The 20,117-nt window shown below is 42.1% G+C and overlaps 1 protein-coding gene across 1 annotated transcript in view; it reads right to left on the minus strand.

Moving 5' to 3' along the window:
• Window positions 1-489: 489 nt before the first annotated feature.
• Window positions 490-20,117, minus strand: part of LOC117830258 (germ cell-specific gene 1-like protein) — a 65,543-nt gene continuing 45,915 nt past the window's right edge. The window contains exons 4-6 of the mRNA XM_034708297.1: window positions 7,260-7,371; window positions 3,483-3,802; window positions 490-1,609 (exon numbers count right to left, since the gene is read on the minus strand). Coding sequence (XP_034564188.1) covers window positions 3,502-3,802; window positions 7,260-7,371 — 413 coding nt within the window. The 3' untranslated portion in view covers window positions 490-1,609; window positions 3,483-3,501. The remainder of the gene's footprint in view (window positions 1,610-3,482; window positions 3,803-7,259; window positions 7,372-20,117) is intronic.

Raw genomic sequence — 20,117 nt, forward strand, 5'->3', positions numbered from 1 at the left:
CTGTTGAAACACAGAGGGAGTTCCTGGGAATGCAAACTAGTTTAGTTTTTATTAAGATTTCAAAATATCCTCATCAGATATTTAATGATCGTCTAAAGACGTTTATGAGGGATGCATCCGGCTGAAAGTCTCCAGTTAACAGGGTCGCTGTTTAAACCAAAACACCAGCCGATCTCTGCGATCACGGCTTTTTGAGTTCAAAAGGATTTTAAAGCCGTGTTGAAACGTCTTTGCTACTCGCGCTTATCTCCTCTCACGTCCGTCTGCTTCTATGGTGTCATGTGTGATGAATGGCATTCCTCTTTGTGTTACTGCCCTCTACTGGTCTGGTGGTGTAGTGCATTTACTTTTTTTTCTCTATATGTCACTGGCCTGATTTGCACAATTTACCCGGGACTTCAGCCCGCGGTCGAAACGCAGACAACAATGGGGGCACAGGAACCTTTTAGTTCAGGGGAAAGTAGTTCTGGGGGCTAAAAGACCCCGGAATTCTTGGTGCAAATGCACCTTGTATGTCAATCAACATCGTGCAGAGAGAGTTGCTGCTTTAGCCAACAGAAAAACGTCCCTCATGCACTGCAGGTCAAACTTGGAGGGTGGCTCATGCCAAGCTAGCCCATCTTATCATACTAACAGAACCTGCTGACATTACGTCAGGTAGGCTAGCTGTCATGCCAAAAAGGAAGTCAGTGTTTCCAAAGCGGTCCACGAGAGTTACAGCTCACTTCGACAGGATATCAGGCAACTAATATCCTGCGCTTTGCAGACACTGCAAACATCCATTTTCAGTTACAAAGCCAGATCCAAACAAACACAAGTGTTGGGTACAGGCTGGGTGTAAAGCTGCACACATACCTGTGGGTTTGTAGTAAATGTAAAGCGCCAACATTAGGAGGATTAGTAATATGGTCTCAATGCTAATGATATTAGCGTCTTAAATGGTGCTAAACTGCACCTGGCACTTACCCCAGCCAAACTATTTTTTACCTGCTAATTTTAGATTCGAACATTCAAGTTAAAAAATGAAATAAAAAATGACCAACAATTAAACAACTGAGGGTGACATGACTGGAAACATAAAGAGAAGTCAGGTCAGGGCGTATTGAACTCTCTGTGACCTCTGACCTCTGGGAGACTCAGGTCATTTTCTGACTTATAGTTTACTTTCATACAGTCACTAGTCTCTGAGCCCAGGGTATGTCCAGGTAAGTTCTTTAGTAGGACTATAAACATTTCCTCTCAGTTAGCCTGGAGCCCTGACCTTCATCCATGTCAGACAAACACTGTTACTACTGTAATACAGCCGGTTACACCTGATGAAGTGTGTTTGAAGCTACTTTATGCTGTATTGTTCACATGTTGGTGGGGGCACAGTACGTCTTCATCACTGATCCATCCAGCAGTGTGTGTCTTCAGCTGAGAGCTTCATCAGCTCCAGAGAGTTTCCTCCATGAATCAAATCCAGCAGGTGGCAAGGCAGAGCCTGAGATGAAGAATGTGGATCAGGGTCCTCTTTACAGAGATTCAGTCCAGGACTCTGTTAAATTCTGAGGGTTGAAGCAGGGACTCTTCAGAACACCCTGCTCAGGTAGAGGTAAGTCTAAAACACCTGTGGGCAGAGGTCCAGCGGTTTAAAGACATGGTTGGTGGTCTTTAAAGGAGCTACATGGGACATTTATGCTCGCCTCTGATTCAGTTCTGAGACGTTGATGTAGTTTCTGTAAACAACTGAGACCACAGCTGAGAAGACGGAGAGTCTAGTCTGGTGAATAACATTTCATTAACAGGCTTCGATGGATCAGTGCTGTAGTGGTAAATGACATCAAAAGATCTCCATTTAGTTGATTTCTTCAGAGAGTCTTGTGTTAACCCGGGGCTGTGATCTGGATTTCAAAAACCTGGAGGTCAGGACTGTTTGTGTCTGGTTTGGGTCAAGTTATGTGAGCAGAATGATGAGGTCTGATCCGTTAAAGTGTTTCAAAAGAAATATATGTCTGTTTCCAAACAAAGAAGCTCAAAAGATTCCCAACTCTCTTAGTTGAAACCTAGCAGGCTAACATTTAGCTACGTAGCTAACTGCAGACCTGCCTGAAGGTATTTTGTCCGTCCTCTGAGCTCCTGCTGTGGGCCTTTTTTGTGCGGCGGTGGGCCCCTGGAGCCTGGATGAAAAGACTTCGAATTTGGGTCGAAACAAAATAAAATAAAAATAATAATAATATATATATGTATATATTCCCCCAGGCCCTATCCTGGAGGTACTTTGACCGCTCTCAGGGCTTAATTTTCGGCCGTCTGCGTGTGGCGGTGGGCCCCTGGAGCCTGGATTAAAACATTTTTTTTGTTTTTTTTCTGCTGGGCCAAAGCCCGGAGGTATATTGACCCCAGTCTGAGTTGTGGTTTGTCAACCTAGCAAGAGTCAAAGAGGTGGAGTTGAGGCGGGCCTTAAGTCTTGCTAACAGCTACAGTGTTCCTGCATGTCCGCTTCGTGTTGGTGTCTTGTCTCACCCTGTCGGGATTCTTTTTCCCATAACAACCTGCTAACCATGCATTATCCCTTACCTAAGTATCGGTTAAGTGCCGAAAGTGTCTTTAATGTAAGAGGAGATTTTGGTGAAGTTTTAGTTTGTATTTCTCAGGTTGAGGTTATTTCCATAATTTGATTTAAATTGACAACAAAGAAATATCAAACTGTGTTCTGTGTATCAGTTTATAGAGTAGTGTTTTGAGTTGTGCTCTCCCTTTAAGATTACTAAGTGTTACAGGCAGAGTGATGTTGTTTCCCACAGTGCAGTGAATGCATCACAGTTATTCAGTGTTCAGTTGTCCTACGGTCACGGTGGACATTAAACGTGTTCACATCAGAAGTTGTCTCTGTGCTCTTCCTTTACCCACATCCTGAAAGTAGATTTAATGAAGTGTATGAAGTTAATAGTTAACACAGAGTTGACTCAGTGTCAGACTAACGACTCTGCTTTGAGCTGCTAGGTTTTCAGTTTTCTTCAGTGTCACTGTCGCTCGTCTCAGCTGTGTTTACATTCTGCTCCAAATGTCTTTAAGCCCCGCCTACCTCTCACCCTGTGACATGATTGGCTGTTCAATGCCTCTTCTTCTTCTGTCAAATGTTGGGCGGCAACTAGCCTTTAAGGCTCATTAGCACCCCCTCCATTTCATGTGGCCGGGGGGTGTAATTACATGTTTATTTATATTGATTTTTTATTGAAAATGTTTTCTATTTATATGGAGAAAAATTATATCGCGAGAATTATCGTTTTCAAATTATCGCCCAGCCCTACCTTAGCGTATAACATCGACAAATAATCAGATTAGTCAAGTGGACTGTTACACACTGATGGAACATCCAGCTGAGGGGGTGAATATGGTTCCCTGTGTGAGTTACAGATCACTTCTCTCAGCTTTGGTCTCAGGTTGTTTACAGCACCTACATCATCGTCTCACCTTGAACCTGACCATGACCTGCTGACGTTTGAACAGGCTGTTCCTCTAGCAGTACTCCTCCCCCTGCTGGTCGGGCAGGTCATTCAGGTCTAAGAAGATGGAGGTGTTGGAGAGTTTTCGGCCATTGGAGGAGAGGTCGAGCAGCTCCTCGGCGGTGCTCGGCACGGAGCTGATGTACATGTCCCACACCTGCTCAGGTGAGTCCAGCTCCAGGAGCTTCTGCTTGATCTTCAGGTTCTTCTCGATGTTCCTGCGCTTGTGCTTGAACTCCAGGATGGTTTTAGTGTAGCGGTTGATGGTGGTGACCGAGGACGCCATGCAGGCTGTGAAGGAGCTCCACGCCAGGCTGCAGGACACAAAACACACAGTTTAAAGGTGACATATCATGCAAAATTGACTTTTTAATGGTTCTTTACCTGAAATATATTTCCCTGGCATGTCTACAAACCCCCCGAGAATGAAAAGAATCCATTCTGCCCCTGTTCTGATTTCTCCACCTTTCTGTAAATGTGTGTGAAACGAGCCGTTTCAGACTTCAGTGTTTTTGTTACGTAACAACAATATCCGGTCTGTAACGGAGTCAGAGCTCGGAGCTTGTTCAGCCCATAGACTGTATAAAATAATACTGAATCCCTCCTCTGTTTTTCATTACCTGCACAAATGTGTGCTAACAAGGAGCTTAGGAGGGAGGCATGCTAGTTGTAGGCTGTCTTAATAAACACAAAGGTCGGTTTTACTCCCCACGTCTGCAGATTTGAAGATCTAGTGGATAATTTTTATTTGTCATGGATAAGTGCTAGCGCTAATTAGCATAGCCACATAGCTACATGTTCATAGCTGTAGCTGTAGCTGTAGCTGTGTACCATGACACACGTCGACATACTGACAAATGAAACAACAAGAAACACTAAATCTGTGACCAATCCTTCAGAAAAGGTCCCGCTGCCTTTCTGGCAGAGGTCGGTTTTACTCCCCACGTCTGCAGATTTGAAGATCTAGTGGATGATTTTTATTTATCATGGATAAGTGCTAGCGCTAGTTAGCATAGCCACATAGCTACATGTTCATAGCTGTGTACCAAGACACACGTCGACATACTGATAAATAAAACAACAAGAAACACTAAATCTGTGACCAATCCTTTAGAAAGGTCCTGCTACAGGCACCTCTCCGTCAGGATCAGATTCTGGATCAGATTCAGAGGGTTGAAGTAACGCGATCTCTGAGCAGCCGTGTATATTCAGCCAACATGTAAACATTAGATCAACGTGCTGGAGAGCCGAGGCACATCCACTTCCTGAGGGGGCGTGGTCAGAGAGAAAACAGAGTGTTCTGAGGAGGACTGAAGAAGAGGGCTTTCAGGCAGACCAAAATCTGATTTCAAAGTGTTTTTTTGAGCATAAACTTTAAAGACATGTTTTGGGGACCTCTTAGACCAATATATATTGATGAAAAAAGCGTGATATGTCCCCTTTAAATGACAACTTCGATAAATCAGCTCTTAATGCTAACAACAGTTAAAATCAGAGCTAGAAAATATCAACAAACTGAGTCCTGAACGAGAGACTGAGCAGAAAAAACACAAGAAAATGATTTCATGAAGAGTTGTCTCTTTAACTCACGACTAACCTGACAGAATAATTACAACAGTCTGCTGTCCAGAACACTGAGGTAACGATCCAGTGACAGAGAAACACAGCTTGTTTTGATCAGCCATCATAAGACACAAATGATAATAACTATATGCTGTTGATGACAACCATTCATTTGTCACAGGTCCTGCTCAGACTCAAGTGAGAATCCATCTTGGTGTTTGGTCACATCAAATAGTTTGTTTCCTTTTTAACAGATCAATGCCCTGAACGGCTCTTTGTTCCTGCCTACATGACTTTAGGAGTAATGTAAGACTAATAAACTGAAATCATGCTGATTCCACTGTTTCTTTGCACTTTCATTTTTAGTCAATGTGAACTTAAACCTACAAAAAAATACTTTTTTTGTACTTTCATATTTTTTTTATTTTCATATTTTTTATATTTTCATATTTTTTATATTTTTTTATTTTTGTAGTTTTTAATTTTTTTGTAGTATTGTAGGTTTTAAGTTTTTGTAGTTTTTAGATCTAGTTGTTTTGTGATTGTTTTGAAGTTTTGTTTTAAGTCAGTGTTAACTTAAACCTATAAAAACATTTTTTTTGTATTTTTGCATTTTTTTTATTTTTGTATTTTTTAGATTTTTTGTAGTTTTAAGATTGTTGCAGTTTTGTGATTTTTTTCAATTTTCAATTTTAGTTACAGTTAACTCAAACCTATAAAAACAATTGATTGTATTTTTGTATATATTAATTTTTTTGTAGTTTGTGATTTTTTTGTTGTTTTAATTTTATAGATTTTTGGTAATTTTGTTTTTGCATATCTGTAGTTTTTTTTTGTAGTTTTTGGATTATTATATAGTTATGTATTTTGTTGTTGTTTTGTAGTTGGTGTTTGCAGTTTTGTATTTTTTTAAGTTTTGTAGTTTTAAGGTATTTTTATTTTGCTTTTGTAGTTTTTATTGGATCATTGCTTGTCTTTCTTCTGTTGTGTACGTGTGTCTTCCTTGTGTTTTTTATTTTAAAATCTACACTTGGGACCTCCTTCAGTCTTTCCCCCAATGTGACACCCATGTCCCATTTGTTAACATGGAGGAGGCGGGCTTTATGACCTATACTGCAACCAGTCAGCAGGGGGAACTCTAAAAGATTCAGCTTCAGTCTATGAACACTTGTTGTTGTGATTAAAAAATGTGATTAAAACATGTCAGATCTTTTTTTACATGTTAGCTTTTAAGTACTTTAATTATTTTGATTTGCAAACTTCCTTTAAGTTTTATCTTTGTCTGACTTTGATCAGACTATCAAGAATCCATGGACTCTCCAGTCAAGTTGCTAACCATAGACCTTTCTGGAGTCCCTGAGCTCCCTTGTCTCGTAGGTTCCTCTGGATCTCTGCTGCTGTGGATGTGTCAGACTCCAGCTGCTACAACTACTACTATCCGTCTCTCCACTATCATCTCTCTCTCTCTTCATCTCCCTCTATCCCTCTCTCCAACACGGTCTCAGCAGATGTGTGTCTAACATGAGTCTGGTCCTGCTGGAGGTTTCTGCCTGTTAAAGGAAGTTTGTCCTTGCCACTGTAACTTGCTAAATGCTGCAAAGTGCTCTGCTCATGGTGGATTAAGATGAGGTCAGACTGAGTCCTGTCTGGAAGATGGGACTGGATTTTATCCGGTCTTGATGTTGAGTCTCTGTTAATAATAGAACATAGAGTACGGTCTAGACCTGCTCTGTTTGGAAAGAGTCTGATGAGAACATTTGCTGAGATTTGGCACTTTATAAATAAAGATTGATTGATTGATTGATTGATTGATTGATTGATTAATCGATTGATTGATTGATTGATTGAATAATTGAGCGATTAATTGATTGATTGATTGATTGATTAATTGATTGATTGATTGATTGATTGATTGATTGATTAATTGATTGATTGATTGATTGATTGATTGATTGATTGATTGACTGATTGATTGATTGATTAATTGACTGATTGATTGATTGAGTGATTGAATGATCCAACAAATATCAACAAATAAAGATAGTCTAAGAAAGGGCGTTAACATGTGAAGTTGAATTTAGGAGAGAAGTTTTCTTTGATACAAAGCTCAAATATAAAGGAAAAGGATGAATAGAAAACACTCATCGCCCACAGTGTGTAGATTCACCCATCTGAAGATCACAGTGTACTGTACTGTACTGTACTCACATGTAGGACCAGCTGTAGTCCCAGGTCTGAGGCTTCCAGTCCTCTGGACCCAGACTGACAGTCAGCTGGAAGGCTGTGGTGAACATCATGTGGGCCACCATACCCAGCAGACCTGAAACACACAAACACACACACAGAATATCACACCCTCCTCTGAGACTCACAGTGCTGCAGTTCTCTATAGTCACCACATGGTGGCAGTGTTGCATTTTGTTACACTGAGCTCAAACAGCCCTGAGTCCTCTGAGGGTCCGGATACACATGAATGAAATGATCCTCAGGATTGAATCTGTCGTGTGTGGAGATGAATCTTCTGTTTTATGATCAGTCAGGTGTTCAAACAGGTTTTCTCTTCAGTGTGACCATCAAAGTAAGAAATACTCGGCTGTCTCACTTTCATACGTAGAGGTAAATATTTGTCTTTGACTCGTGTGAGCAAATCTACTTTTAAAAACAGGGCTTCATATGTTCAGACCAGAGGTTGTCTCTTGGGTGGGTTGCATATTAAAGCAGCTCTCAGGATTGTTGTTCCAAACACACCTGACAGGTGCTCAGATACGTTGTTCTCTTTAATGCAACCATTAAAAACAACAACAACACTAGATCCAGTTCTTATAGTTTACAGTGATGAAGTCAACTATAAGAACATCAACCCATTAACTATTCTTCAGCTACACTTTATATTTTTATTTTACTTGCCATGAATGTAACTGTTCTTTAAGGGCTGTCAACGTCAACATGCTGATCGACCTTTTTTAAATAATGTATTATTTTGTCCCTGCCTTCTAGTCTTTACTGTCCCGCCGGACACAGAATCACAACTGATCTCGTCTTAACTGAACCTTTAATCATTCCATTCATCTCAGAACTTCTTACCAAGCATTAAAGCTGGGGTTGGTAATCAGATTTAGATCCACTTTTTGTTATACTGGTTAAAATGATCTTTATGTCCTGATGGTAATCAATACATAATGTGTTCTTAAAAAAGAGGTAAAAAAAAGCTGCTATCTACAGCCGGAGTAAACCTGGGAAAACACCAACCAATCACTGTTTTTTGGGTGCCAAAATTTTAAACCATTCAAATCCCGTCCTGCTGTTCTGCCCGCCTCCTGCGCGTACATTTCCCCAGCGTTCACTCCTTGTCCCCGTCTCCAGCCTCTGCTTCCCCTGACTCTACTGACTGCCCCTCTCGCTCGTCCTCGGGCCTGTCTCCTCTGACCCGATGAGGTGCTTTACTCAGGACTGTAGTCTGGATCAGAGTCTAAAAAGCTCTCACCACGGGGGCTCTGACAAGCAGAAGAATGAATGACATTTAGTAAGTCCTACAGAAATGTAGATGTACTGTAGCGTCCGTCCGGACGCTGTAGTGATGACGAGCTGATTCGTGAACATGTTGAGTTTTAATAACCGGTCACTGTCGGCCGTGATCACGCCAACCAACAAAACAACAATCAATGTTTGAATGAATGAAGAACTTCTCCTCTTGTCTCTCCTCTCTCCAGCTCACACACTCTACACCTCTCCTGATGCCTTCACTGACTGTCAACACTGTAGGAATTAAGAGCATCTACACTGAACACGTTTAACAAACAGTAGAGCTGTTACAGTGTTATATATGTGTTATAACTTTTCTCCTGATATCGTGTCACCATGACAACTGGATAATGCTAGCATGACAGTTGTGAGTACTAACAGCAGCCATGTTTGTTTGTGTTTTTAACTTTCACTATGAGAATGACTGGTTTTGAATCAGTCACCATCACATGGTCGCAAGTCAGTGGCGCTCTTGCATGTGAGCGGGGGGGGGCGTCGTTTTGGAGGAGCTCTGGGGGGGGGGGGGGGGGGGGGGGGGGGGTTAGACGGAGTCATGAGGAAATGCTACATTCAAATTCATGCTAGTTTTCCGAGCCTACCAACCCCAGCATTAAGACTCACACATTGAGTCTTCCCTGTGTCGAGTTGCAGCCTGAAGCTGGCTCAGACCTCTTGACACCTGACGAGGGTGCCCGTATGCCTGACAAAATCTGATTGTAAAATGTGACATTAAATTGAAAAATATATAATTAAAAAATATATATATATATATATATCAGCGAGCAACCACATCACATAAGCTGACAGAGCGATATTCAGAGTGAGAATCTCACTTCATGTCTGTGATTTCAGGCGAGGGGACAGCAAAGACTGACTCATCAGTTTTCTCTTTGTTTCAACAACACTCAGAGTTAACAGAGACATGGGGCGAGTTTGTTTCTCACGCACTCCTGCATCTTTCTTCATGTGTAACAGTGTTCTCCTTTAAAATAATAAACCCTGGATCTGACAGAATAAACTCTCTGAAGCTGAGTCATGGTTTCAGACACACTGGTGCAGCACAGCAGCTTTTAATTCATAATTCATCTTAAAGATCATAAAGTACATTTCACTACATTCATCTGATCACAAATCAACACACCGACAAGAGCTGCCTTACATTGTTAACATGAACTTTAAACTGTTTGAAATGCCAAGTGACGGTGTTTCAAACTCGGTTCAAAAAAGCGAACCCTTTGACAAACCTGGTTTTTATTTCTGTTTATTTTAAACATTTCAATCAATCAATCTTTATTTGTATAGTGCCAAATCACAACAAACGTTATCTCAAGACGCTTTTACAAACAGAGCAGGTCTAGACCACTCTATGTCAAATTATGAACAGAGACCCAACACCAAGACAGGATAAGACTCAGTCTGACCCCACCTTAATCCACCATGAGCATTACACCTCACAGTATTTAGCTAGTTACAGTGGAGAGGACAAACTTCCTTTAACAGGCAGAAACCTCGAGCAGAACCAGACTCATGTTAGACAGACATCTGCTGAGACCAACGCTTGAACCCTTTAGCACATCTCTGAATTGTTATCAGGGCTTTGCAATAAAACTAAAACAGAGAAACTTATAAAAACAACATAAACTATTAATTATGAGGTTGTAAATTTACAACACATAGGTGGCTGTAACCTTTACTGAACACCTGCTGTTAAAGTGAACACTTTGACCTAATGTCTGATAAAAACCAGGGTTTAACAATTGTATTACTTACCTTTTACTGTAATATTGATTTAAATGTTGCTTTAGTATTTTATTAATTTGAACTGTTATCTTATTCTATTTTTAGGTATTTACTCATTCATTTATTTATCTACTCTGTATTGATATTTTTAGCGTTAGGTTTATTTTCAACTCTTATCCTAACCCTTTTTAAAAACTATTTTAACTGTTTGTATTCTTAATTTTGATGCTTTAACTTATTTCATTACACATATTTTATTGTCGGTGTGCATTACTCTCTATTTTATTTTATATTATTTTAATTTTTATTATAATTATTTTATTATTATTATTATTATCTTCCCCAAATATATCTTGCCATTGTTTTATTCCTGCTTCTTTCTTGTTTTTCAGTCTCTGTAAAGCTCTTTGGGTTGCATTTGATTTGTAAGAAAGGTGCTCTATAAATAAAGATTGATTGATTGATTGAAAATCAGTGACATCAAGTCTAATGTTTGAGACTGTATATCTGACATGTTAAACTTTTTTCAGTCCAATGACTGGAGCATAAACAGTAACATGAAGATATCTGAAATCCTCCTCAGATTAACAACCAAGGGAATCAGGTAGGGGTGTAATGATTCATCTACTACACCGACGTATAGATTTATATTCCTATGATCCGACTACATTGATCTGTACTCAGCAAGTTGGCCTTCCAGACAACATATATGGATCTGACATCGTTTTAAAGGTAATAAATCGATTGTATCCATACTAGGAAATAACACATTGGATTTAAGCACGGCAGACTTTATATGGATGTGTTGTTTTTACACTTTTAATGATAAAGACATTAAACGTTACTCAATTCAGGCTGCCTCAATGATCAAGTCACCATTGCGGTCCACCTTTGGCTTTTGCAAAGACGGAGATGTTCTAAAGAAGTTGCTCGCTGTTTGTAGGATATGTAAAGGTCAAGTAAAGTTACCACGGCAACACCACAAATCTATCCAACCACCTACTAAGGCGCCATGGGATTTCACACAACGTCGACCGTCCAGGCACCTCTTGCAGCGTTCATCAAGGTAACATCAGCTCTGCAGAAGCCTCAGGCCTCTCCAGCATGTTTAGTCAGAGACGAGGACAAAACTCGGCTCGGGCCAAAAACATCACGGCACCAATTGCTAAGTTTATCTGCAAAGACATGCGACCCTACAGTGTGGTTGAAAATCCAGGGTTCTGTGAAATGATTCCAACTTTGGAGCCACGTTACCAGATACTGAATACTTGTTTATTTATATCCATAATTGATGTATCTCTGATTCCCTTACAAGAAACAACAGGAATCTAGGACTGTCCAGTATCAAGGGATTTATTTCAGTCACACTGGTTGAATTTTTGGCTAAGAAGTTACTGAATGGATTTCAAGTCACTGAATCGTTTCAGATCATATCGTTCTAAATGAACCAACATTGTCCTTTAATTGTATTGGCAACCACGAATCATGATATGAATCGAATCATTGTTAAAAAGAATCGTTACACCCCTAGAATCAGGATTTCATTATGCTTGATTGTGTTCCTCCTGCTTTTGCTCTCCATATGGACAGTTTCTACCGCAGACACCAAAGCCTGCTGACACCTGATTGGTTTATACTACTGCAACAAACAGGAACCAGGACACAGACTGAAATCCTGAGTCTACACAGTACTGTAGAATCTTGAACCTGGATGAACTCAGTGTTTTGTACCAAGTTTAGGATTATATTTTCTTTCTGCATGTGTAAAAAAATACACCCCTCACAGACTGCTGACGTCTCCCAGTGTTTGTCTTTAACACACACTCTTTGTTCACCCCGTCGGCTCAGAGCTGAAACTGGAGCTGTCTGCATTTCTTCTTTCACTCATCCAATCAGAGCTGCTCTTTGTCTTTTCTCAAGAACACTCCTCCTCCTCCTCTTCTCTGCCTCTTTCCTAACTCTCTCCTTTCCTCTCCATTTAAGTAAACCTTTCTTTCTGTGTTTTTTTTACAGTTATTTCTTAGATACAGTCAGCTGAAGCATCCTCTTTTCTCAATGGTTACAAATCAGAGAAGGAATAAAAACCAGCGCGTGTAGCCGACCAATCCGATTACCACATAAGCCCACGAAATCCTCTGAATGAACATGAGCCGGGCAGATCCAAACACCTAACTCCATCTCATCCCATCAGAGCTCATGTTTATTCCTGAGGATATCCCACAGGAACATTTTCATAATGATATGCAGATCAGAGGCGGCTTTGTGTCACACAGGAGGAACAAATCTGGGACCTGGAACGTTCTGTCATGTGGAAATGAAGCTGGCTGTTCTGATCACACAAGGTCACATTAGATTATAGAAGAGAGACGAGTCGATTCAGGTGGTTTATGTCAGAGCCAAATGCTTCACAAGGACACACGGCTCCACAGACGCTCGGCCACACTTCAGCTCACACTGCAGTCCCTGAAACAGCCAGCAGAGGGCAGCGGGCTGAACCACAGGAGTGTTCAGATTGAAGTTTGATTCATCTGTACATTAAATAAAATCACTCCTCATCTGTCGTCCGTTCATTTTCTCATTTCTTAATGTCATATCGTGCAGCAGCCTCAGAGTGCTCCCTCTCAGGCTCTGTGAGATCCGGCCAGGTGTGTCACTTTGGTTCATGTCCATCATAAAGATAAAGATCTCCAATAATAAGAACTCATTCAGAAATGTTTATTTTTCTTTTGGTTAGAAACCAAACACATCTTTTTTATCTTCAGTTTTAATGATCCTGTGTTGTGCACAAACCTCAGTTTGATGATGCATGTTTTGTATTTTTATTTTACGACTCCTTTACTTCTTCATTCATCCCGCTCACTTTGAACCCTGTAGGATTGTTTCAGTGGTTTAGTTTGGATTTCTGCAGCTCTGTCTGATCTTCTTTTGTTGTATCTTGAATCAAAGCTTCACTCAACACTTTAACGTTGATCTAATGAGGCGTTCACACCAAACACAAATAAAATCCTTTGCTTAACTAATTACATGTAAAGTCAATGTAAAGAAACGAATGGACGCAAATTCTGGTCTGGTGGAGCAAATGATGTGAAATGATTAGCATGGATGACATATGGACCGGCGGAGGTTCATTCATTCAGAAGTGTCCAATATGCATGTATATCAATATCAACAGGGGTACCTCAAGGGTCAGTGCTTGGTCCCCTCCTGTTCTCAATATACACCACATCACTTGGTGCAGTGATCCGCTCCCATGGCTTTTCCTATCACTGCTATGCAGATGATACACAGTTTTTCCTGTCTTTCCCACCTGACGACACAACTGTCTCAGCTCGGATCTCATCCTGCCTTGCTGACATTTCTAAATGGATGAGGGAACGTCACCTACAGCTCAACCTGTCCAAGACTGAGCTTATTATCATTCCAGCCAGTCCCACTATGGACCCACAGATCAATATCCAGTTTGGATCTCAAAACCTCATGCCCACTAAGTCTGCCCGAAATCTGGGTGTCATGATCGATGACCAGCTAACCTTCAAGGTTCATGTTGCCTCGATTGCTCGGTCCTGCCGTTTCTCCCTCTATAACATCAAGAGGATCAGACCCTACCTGACAGAACACGCAACACAGCTCCTGGTTCAAGTTCTTGTAATGTCACGCATTGACTACTGCAACTCTCTACTGGCAGGCCTCCCTGCATGCACAGTTAAACCTCTGCAAATGATCCAGAACGCAGCAGCACGTCTGGTCTTCAACCAGCCTAAGACAGCTCATGTCACTCCCCGGCTCATCTCACTACACTGGCTTCCAGTTGCAGCTTGCATCAGATACAAAACTCTAATCATGACTTACAAAGCAGGAACCAAAACCGCTCCAGTTTACCTGGAACCCCTCATCCAGGTCTACTGCCCTTCTCGCCCGCTACGCTCAGCCTCTGAAAAGCGCCTAGTGCTTCCAGCACACAAGGCCTCAAAATCACTAGCTGGACTCTTCTCTTCTGTTGTCCCTAAATGGTGGAATGAATTGGTCAACTCCATTCGATCTGCAGAGTCCCTCTCTACTTTCAAAAGACAGCTAAAGACCCAGCTCTTTAGGAAGCACTATGCACTTAGCTAGACTGTTCTCCACTGTTGTCCCCAGTGGCAGATCATGTCTTCCAGCTACAGTTGACTCGCACTGTCCTGCTCTACTCTGGGACTCTGTGTTCAGCTCTTGAGTGACCCAGCACTTGGTACTTTGGTCATTATTGTGGTGATATTAATTGTTGATGATGATAATGGAAGGTCTTAAATGGTTTGGTTGCTTCATTGCAGATGTTCCTTATTTTACAAAAAAAATAAATTCCTTATTTACTTTTGTGCATTGCCTTTACACTGCTTGGCAGTACCTGCACCCAAATGGACTTGAAGCACTTTGTTACTCTTACTGATCTTGTTTCCTCTTGTCTAGATCTTTGCTTGTGTTGTTCTTGTTCTCGTATGTACGTCGCTTTGGATAAAAGCGTCTGCTAAATGACATTGTAACATTGTTGTAACATCTGTGTAGCAGGCTGTTTTCGAAACATACTACATACTACTGCGTTTGAATTTAGTCTGTAGTCTGACTGTTCTGTTGGATCTGGTCTGCAGGATGCTGGATCAGGCGTTGCTGGATTTCCGGTTTCAGAAAGCGGAAGTAAACAACGACTGAGCTGATAGATAATCTGCTTCTTTAGCATCACTTATGATTTAAAAAGTTAAGAAGTGGTTTATATGGAATTTAATAATTTTCACAGCACCTAAAACTGAGTTCCCCCGTCAAAAAAGAAGAAGCAAAATGTTAGAGCTGTGCATTGTGGGAAACAGTGCGCGAGGGAGACTGGTCCGGTGCATCAATCTGAAGGTTGGTGGTTTGATCCCAGCTCCGGCTGGAAGTGTCCTTGAGCAAGACAATGAACCCCAAACTGCTCCCTCTGTAGTTCAGCCGTGAGTGAATGTGTTCAAATGAGATTAGCTAATACTAATGGTCTCTTACATTAGCAGCCTCTACCATCAGTGAGTGAATGGGTATGAATGGTTGAATGCGACAAGTGGTGTGTAAAAGCACTTTGAGTGTTCAGAAAGACTAGAAAAGCGCTCTATCACTGCAAGTCCATTCACCATTTACCAATACTGAGAAATTTTCCCAGATCAGTAGACATCTGGGTAGTTTTGGCATACTGCAGATTTTGCTCTTGTTCACATACTACTTACTGAAATTAGAAAAAATCAGTACATACTGCTGGGATAGTAGGAGGTTTAAAAAACAGCCACAGTTCCTCCTCTGTGACCTCTGTGTGCCTGTGTGTTTTTGTTTCCCCCTCCCCTTCCTGCTCTGTCTCCTTCACTCTCTGCTCACCTGCACTGGATCTGCAATCAACATTCCTGCCAGCCCTCATCCAATCCCCACTGCCTACAAGAACCCTGCACTGACATCCAGTCCCTGCCGGATCATTGTGCCTACACGGTTTGTTTGTCTAATGGCCAAGTCCAGCTCTTATTAACAGAACTTTTTTGCATTGCTTTTTTGCCAGTTTTGTCCGTTCACCTTCAACCCACCTGTCACCTGCTTGTCCTGTCTCCAGGACCCATCTGCATCCAGCTCTGCCACCGTCCTCACTCACCTGCCTGTTCACCACCGTCTGGATCTCTCCCTCAGCAACCCAGGACCCCCACCAGCTATTCCTTCACCCTGCACTTTTGTAATAAAACTTGAAACAAGAACTGTCTATAGTCTGCTCTTTGGGTTCAGCCGTAATTCGGGGTGGGAATCGAAAACCGGATCCGACTTAGAACCGGTTCCAATTGATCAATTCCATCGGAATTGTACACCTCAAATGTTATTGATTCTTCTTAACGATTCATTTCCCAGCACGACGTCACGTCACGTGTCATTACGTCACACACTCTAGGACACAGAACTCCTAGGTGTAAATACCTCAAATATGCTGAAGCCGTTGTCGATTCGGCCTCGAGGCTTGGGGTTCTTCTCGGAAGTGGAGAAGGGTTCCATGTGAACATGTTCTCGTCGGGGAGGCAAACCCCTGCCTACTTCTCCCCTTTCGGAGTCAGGACGCTTTCCCTCAGGCTCGAGGGTCCACATCCAGACTCACGCGACCGAAAATGAGGCACGGAGGGCCTGATCTACTAAGATCCCAAATAACGAGCGCTAATTTGCGTGTGCAAATAATAATTTTGCACGTGTTATTTCTGGGCGTGTTGCGGGTGATCTACTAAGACTGCGTGCGCAAATGATAACGAGTGCAAAAGTGATGCGGACCGCCCTTTAATGAGTATTTTGCGTGTGCTATCGGCTGTCACCATGGAGAGTTTGAGAGAGCAGAGTGGTCTTAAGTGATGAATGAAGTTTGAAGACATGGAGTTGGAGGTCTTTGTGGAGGAGGGAAATAAACACATCGGTGAACTCCAGCAAAGGTGAATGCTGTGAGAAAAAACAGAAGATCTGCCGATGAAATAAACGCATCTACTCTGCTCCAAAACTCAATCAGTGTTTTGATGGAGTTTAGAGAGCAATTTGATGAGGCCTGTCCCTGCTTTTATTTTTTACTCTTCCTGTCAACGTTGCACCTTCTGAGCGCTCATTCTCCAAGTTAAAACTAACTAAAAACCCCTTGAGGAGCACGGTGGGACAGAGTGGACATGTCATGTTATCTATTGAGAATGACAGATCAAAGAAAATGGACATACAGTGCATCGTGGACAAGTCGGCGGAGCTTAAGGCTCGTCCAAACAGTGGTGAGTAGGCCGAGTACTTCATATTGATTTTTGTTTGTATGTGAAGATGTGGGCCGCTGTGCCAATTTGACTAAACTGTATATCTGTTGATACAGTGACCTACTGTGCTCTCATTAGTTGAAAAAGTTAAAGTGGGTGTCAGAATGATGCGGTCGCTATCCGTGGTGCTGAACTGCTTTGAATTTGTGTTGTTTTATTATTATTATTTTGTTATCTTGGTTTGATTGACTAAAACATTTAGTAATGCTTGTAAGCCCCGCGTGTTGTGGGCATGTTGTAAAGCGATGTTATGATGAGCTTTACAGTGACCGCAGCCATGTGTGTGTAACGCTGTGCCAGTTTGCACCTGCCTTTCAAACGTGCTAAATATAGACGCAAAAACAGCGCCCGCTATCTGCTTCAGGTTTGATAAATCACATTGCGTGTGCTAATTGATTACATTTACATCTCCTCCCAGTATTTTGTGCGGTCTCATGATCTACATGTATTCTGCATATTCATGAAGGTAAACACGCTAAATGATTTGCGAGTGCTATTTTGCTCATTTGACAGACGCAATCCTCGGTGCTCCCGGTTAGTACGTCAGCTTTGCGCGCGCTATCAAGTTTGCACGTGTTTTTATACACGCAAACCTTTAGTAGATCGGGCCCCGAGAGTGGGTAAAACACCTCTGCGATGACCCCCGGAGGAAAAGTGTTTTTCCTCCAGGCCCTGGGGGTCACGTCCGGACTCACGTGTCCGAAAATGAAGCACTGAGAGCGGGTAAAATACCTGCGTGATGACCCTCAAAGGAAAAGCGTTTTTCCTCCCCAAATTCAAAGTCTTTTCCTCCAGGCTCGAGGGGCCCCGTCCGGACTCACGCGGCTGAGAATGAGGTCAACCTATTGTTCAGTATGTTCAAGTTGAATATGATCATGTTCAGTCTTGTGCAGACATCATTTAGGAAGAAATAAAATGGTTCCTTTTGGTGCAGAAGACTGTGTAGGACTACTTTTTTTCCCCTCAAAGAAATACTCAGGAATCATTAGGAGAACTGATAAGGAATTGGATTGATAAGCAGAATAGACAATGGCATTGACATTGATAAAATCTTATCAATTCCCACCCCTAGCCATAATACGTGACAATCTGGAATTTATGGGACACTTTGATTCTATCTCCGTGCAGCTTCCCTGAACTCTGTGACTCTACCTGTTTTTCTAGGATCAGGAATAAACAGGAGCTCACTGTGAGGACAGAGAGTGAGGACAGAGAGTGAGGACAGAGAGTGAGGACAGAGAGTGAGGACAGAGAGTGAGGACAGAGAGTGAGGACAGAGAGTGAGGACAGAGAGTGAGGACAGAGAGTGAGGACAGAGAGTGAGGACAGAGAGTGAGGAGGATTATCTGCTGGGTTGTGAAGAACTTTGTCTGACACATGGTTCCAGCTATTGGTTTTACCTGGAAGTTAGCTCTGCCCCCTTTAACATAACCAGCACTCGTGTACGCGTGATTGAGGGAGTAAACACAAAACATTCTCACGTTTGTATTCGTGCAATTGCGCGATGGTTCGTGTCTGATGTGTGTCATGAGTTACTTCTGTTTTGCATTTTCTTTGCAATATCCTGTCTTTGATTCCTGGTTTTATTTCATAGTTATCCTTGTGTCTTCCCTGTGTTGTGTTTCAGTATGTTTTATTTGTTACCTTGTTTGTGTTTTTGTGTGTTTAGTATTTTGTCATCTTATTTCCTGTGGTCTTGAGTTGGTTTTCAGTGTTATATTTTGTAGTTATTGCTCCCTGTGTGTTAAGTTTAGTTTTACTTCTGTGTTTTCCCGCCTTTGATTGTCTTCACCTGTGCCTTGTTGTCTTCACCTGTGTGTCCTTACTCATTACCCAGTGTGTACAGTCATGGCCAAAAGTTTTGAGAATGACACAAATATTACATTTTCACAAAGTCTGCTGCTTCAGGGTTTTAAGTTGTGTTTTTGTCAGATGTTTCTATGGTATAATGAAATACAATTAGAAGCATTTCATAAGTATCAAAAGCTTTTATTGAGAATTACACAGAATTCATGCAATAAGTCAATATTTGCAGTGTTGACCCTTCTTTTTCAAGACCTCTGCAATTCTCCCTGGCATGCTGTCAATCAACTTCTGGACCAAATCCTGACTGATGGCAGTCCATTCTTGCATAATCAATGCTTGGAGTTTGTCAGAATTTGTGGGTTTTTGATTGTCCACCCGCCTCTTGAGGATTGACCACAAGTTCTCAATGGGATTAAGATCTGTGGAGTTTCCTGGCCAAGGGCCCAAAATCTTAATGTTTTGTTCCCCGAGCCATTTTGTTATGACTTTTGCTTTATGGCAAGGTGCTCCATCATGCTGGAAAAGGCATTCTTCATCACCAAACTGCCCTTGGATGGTTGGGAGAAGTTGCTCTCGGAGGACGTTCTGGTACCATTCTTTATTCATGGCTGTGTTTTTAGGCAAGATTGTGAGAGAGCCCACTCCCTTGACCGAAAAGCAACCCCACACATGAATGGTCTCAGGATGCTTCACTGTTGGCAAGAGACAGGACTGATGGTAGCGCTCACCTGGTCTTCTCCGAACAAGCCTTCCTCCAGATGCCCCAAACAATCGGAAAGGGGATTCATCAGAGAAAATGACTTTACCCCAGTCCTCAGCAGTCCAGTCCCTGTACCTTCTGCAGAATATCAGTCTGTCCCTGATGTTTTTACTGGAGAGAAGTGGCTTCTTTGCTGCCCTCCTTGACACCAGGCCTTCCTCCAAAAGTCTTCGCCTCACTGTGCGTGCAGATGCACTCACACCTGCCTGCTGCCATTCCTGAGCAAGCTCTGCACTGGTGGTGGCCCGATCCCGCAGCTGTAACACCTTCAGGAGACGGTCCTGGCGCTTGCTGGACTTTCTTGGGCGCCCTGGAGCCTGTTTGGCAACAATTGAACCTCTCTCCTTGAAGTTCTTGATAATTGGATAGACGGTTGACTGAGGTGCAATCTTACTCGCTGCTATAAACTTCCCTGTTAGGCCCTTTTTG

This window comes from Notolabrus celidotus, chromosome 18 (assembly GCF_009762535.1).
Source record: "Notolabrus celidotus isolate fNotCel1 chromosome 18, fNotCel1.pri, whole genome shotgun sequence".
NCBI classification, from domain to species: Eukaryota; Metazoa; Chordata; class Actinopteri; order Labriformes; family Labridae; genus Notolabrus; species Notolabrus celidotus.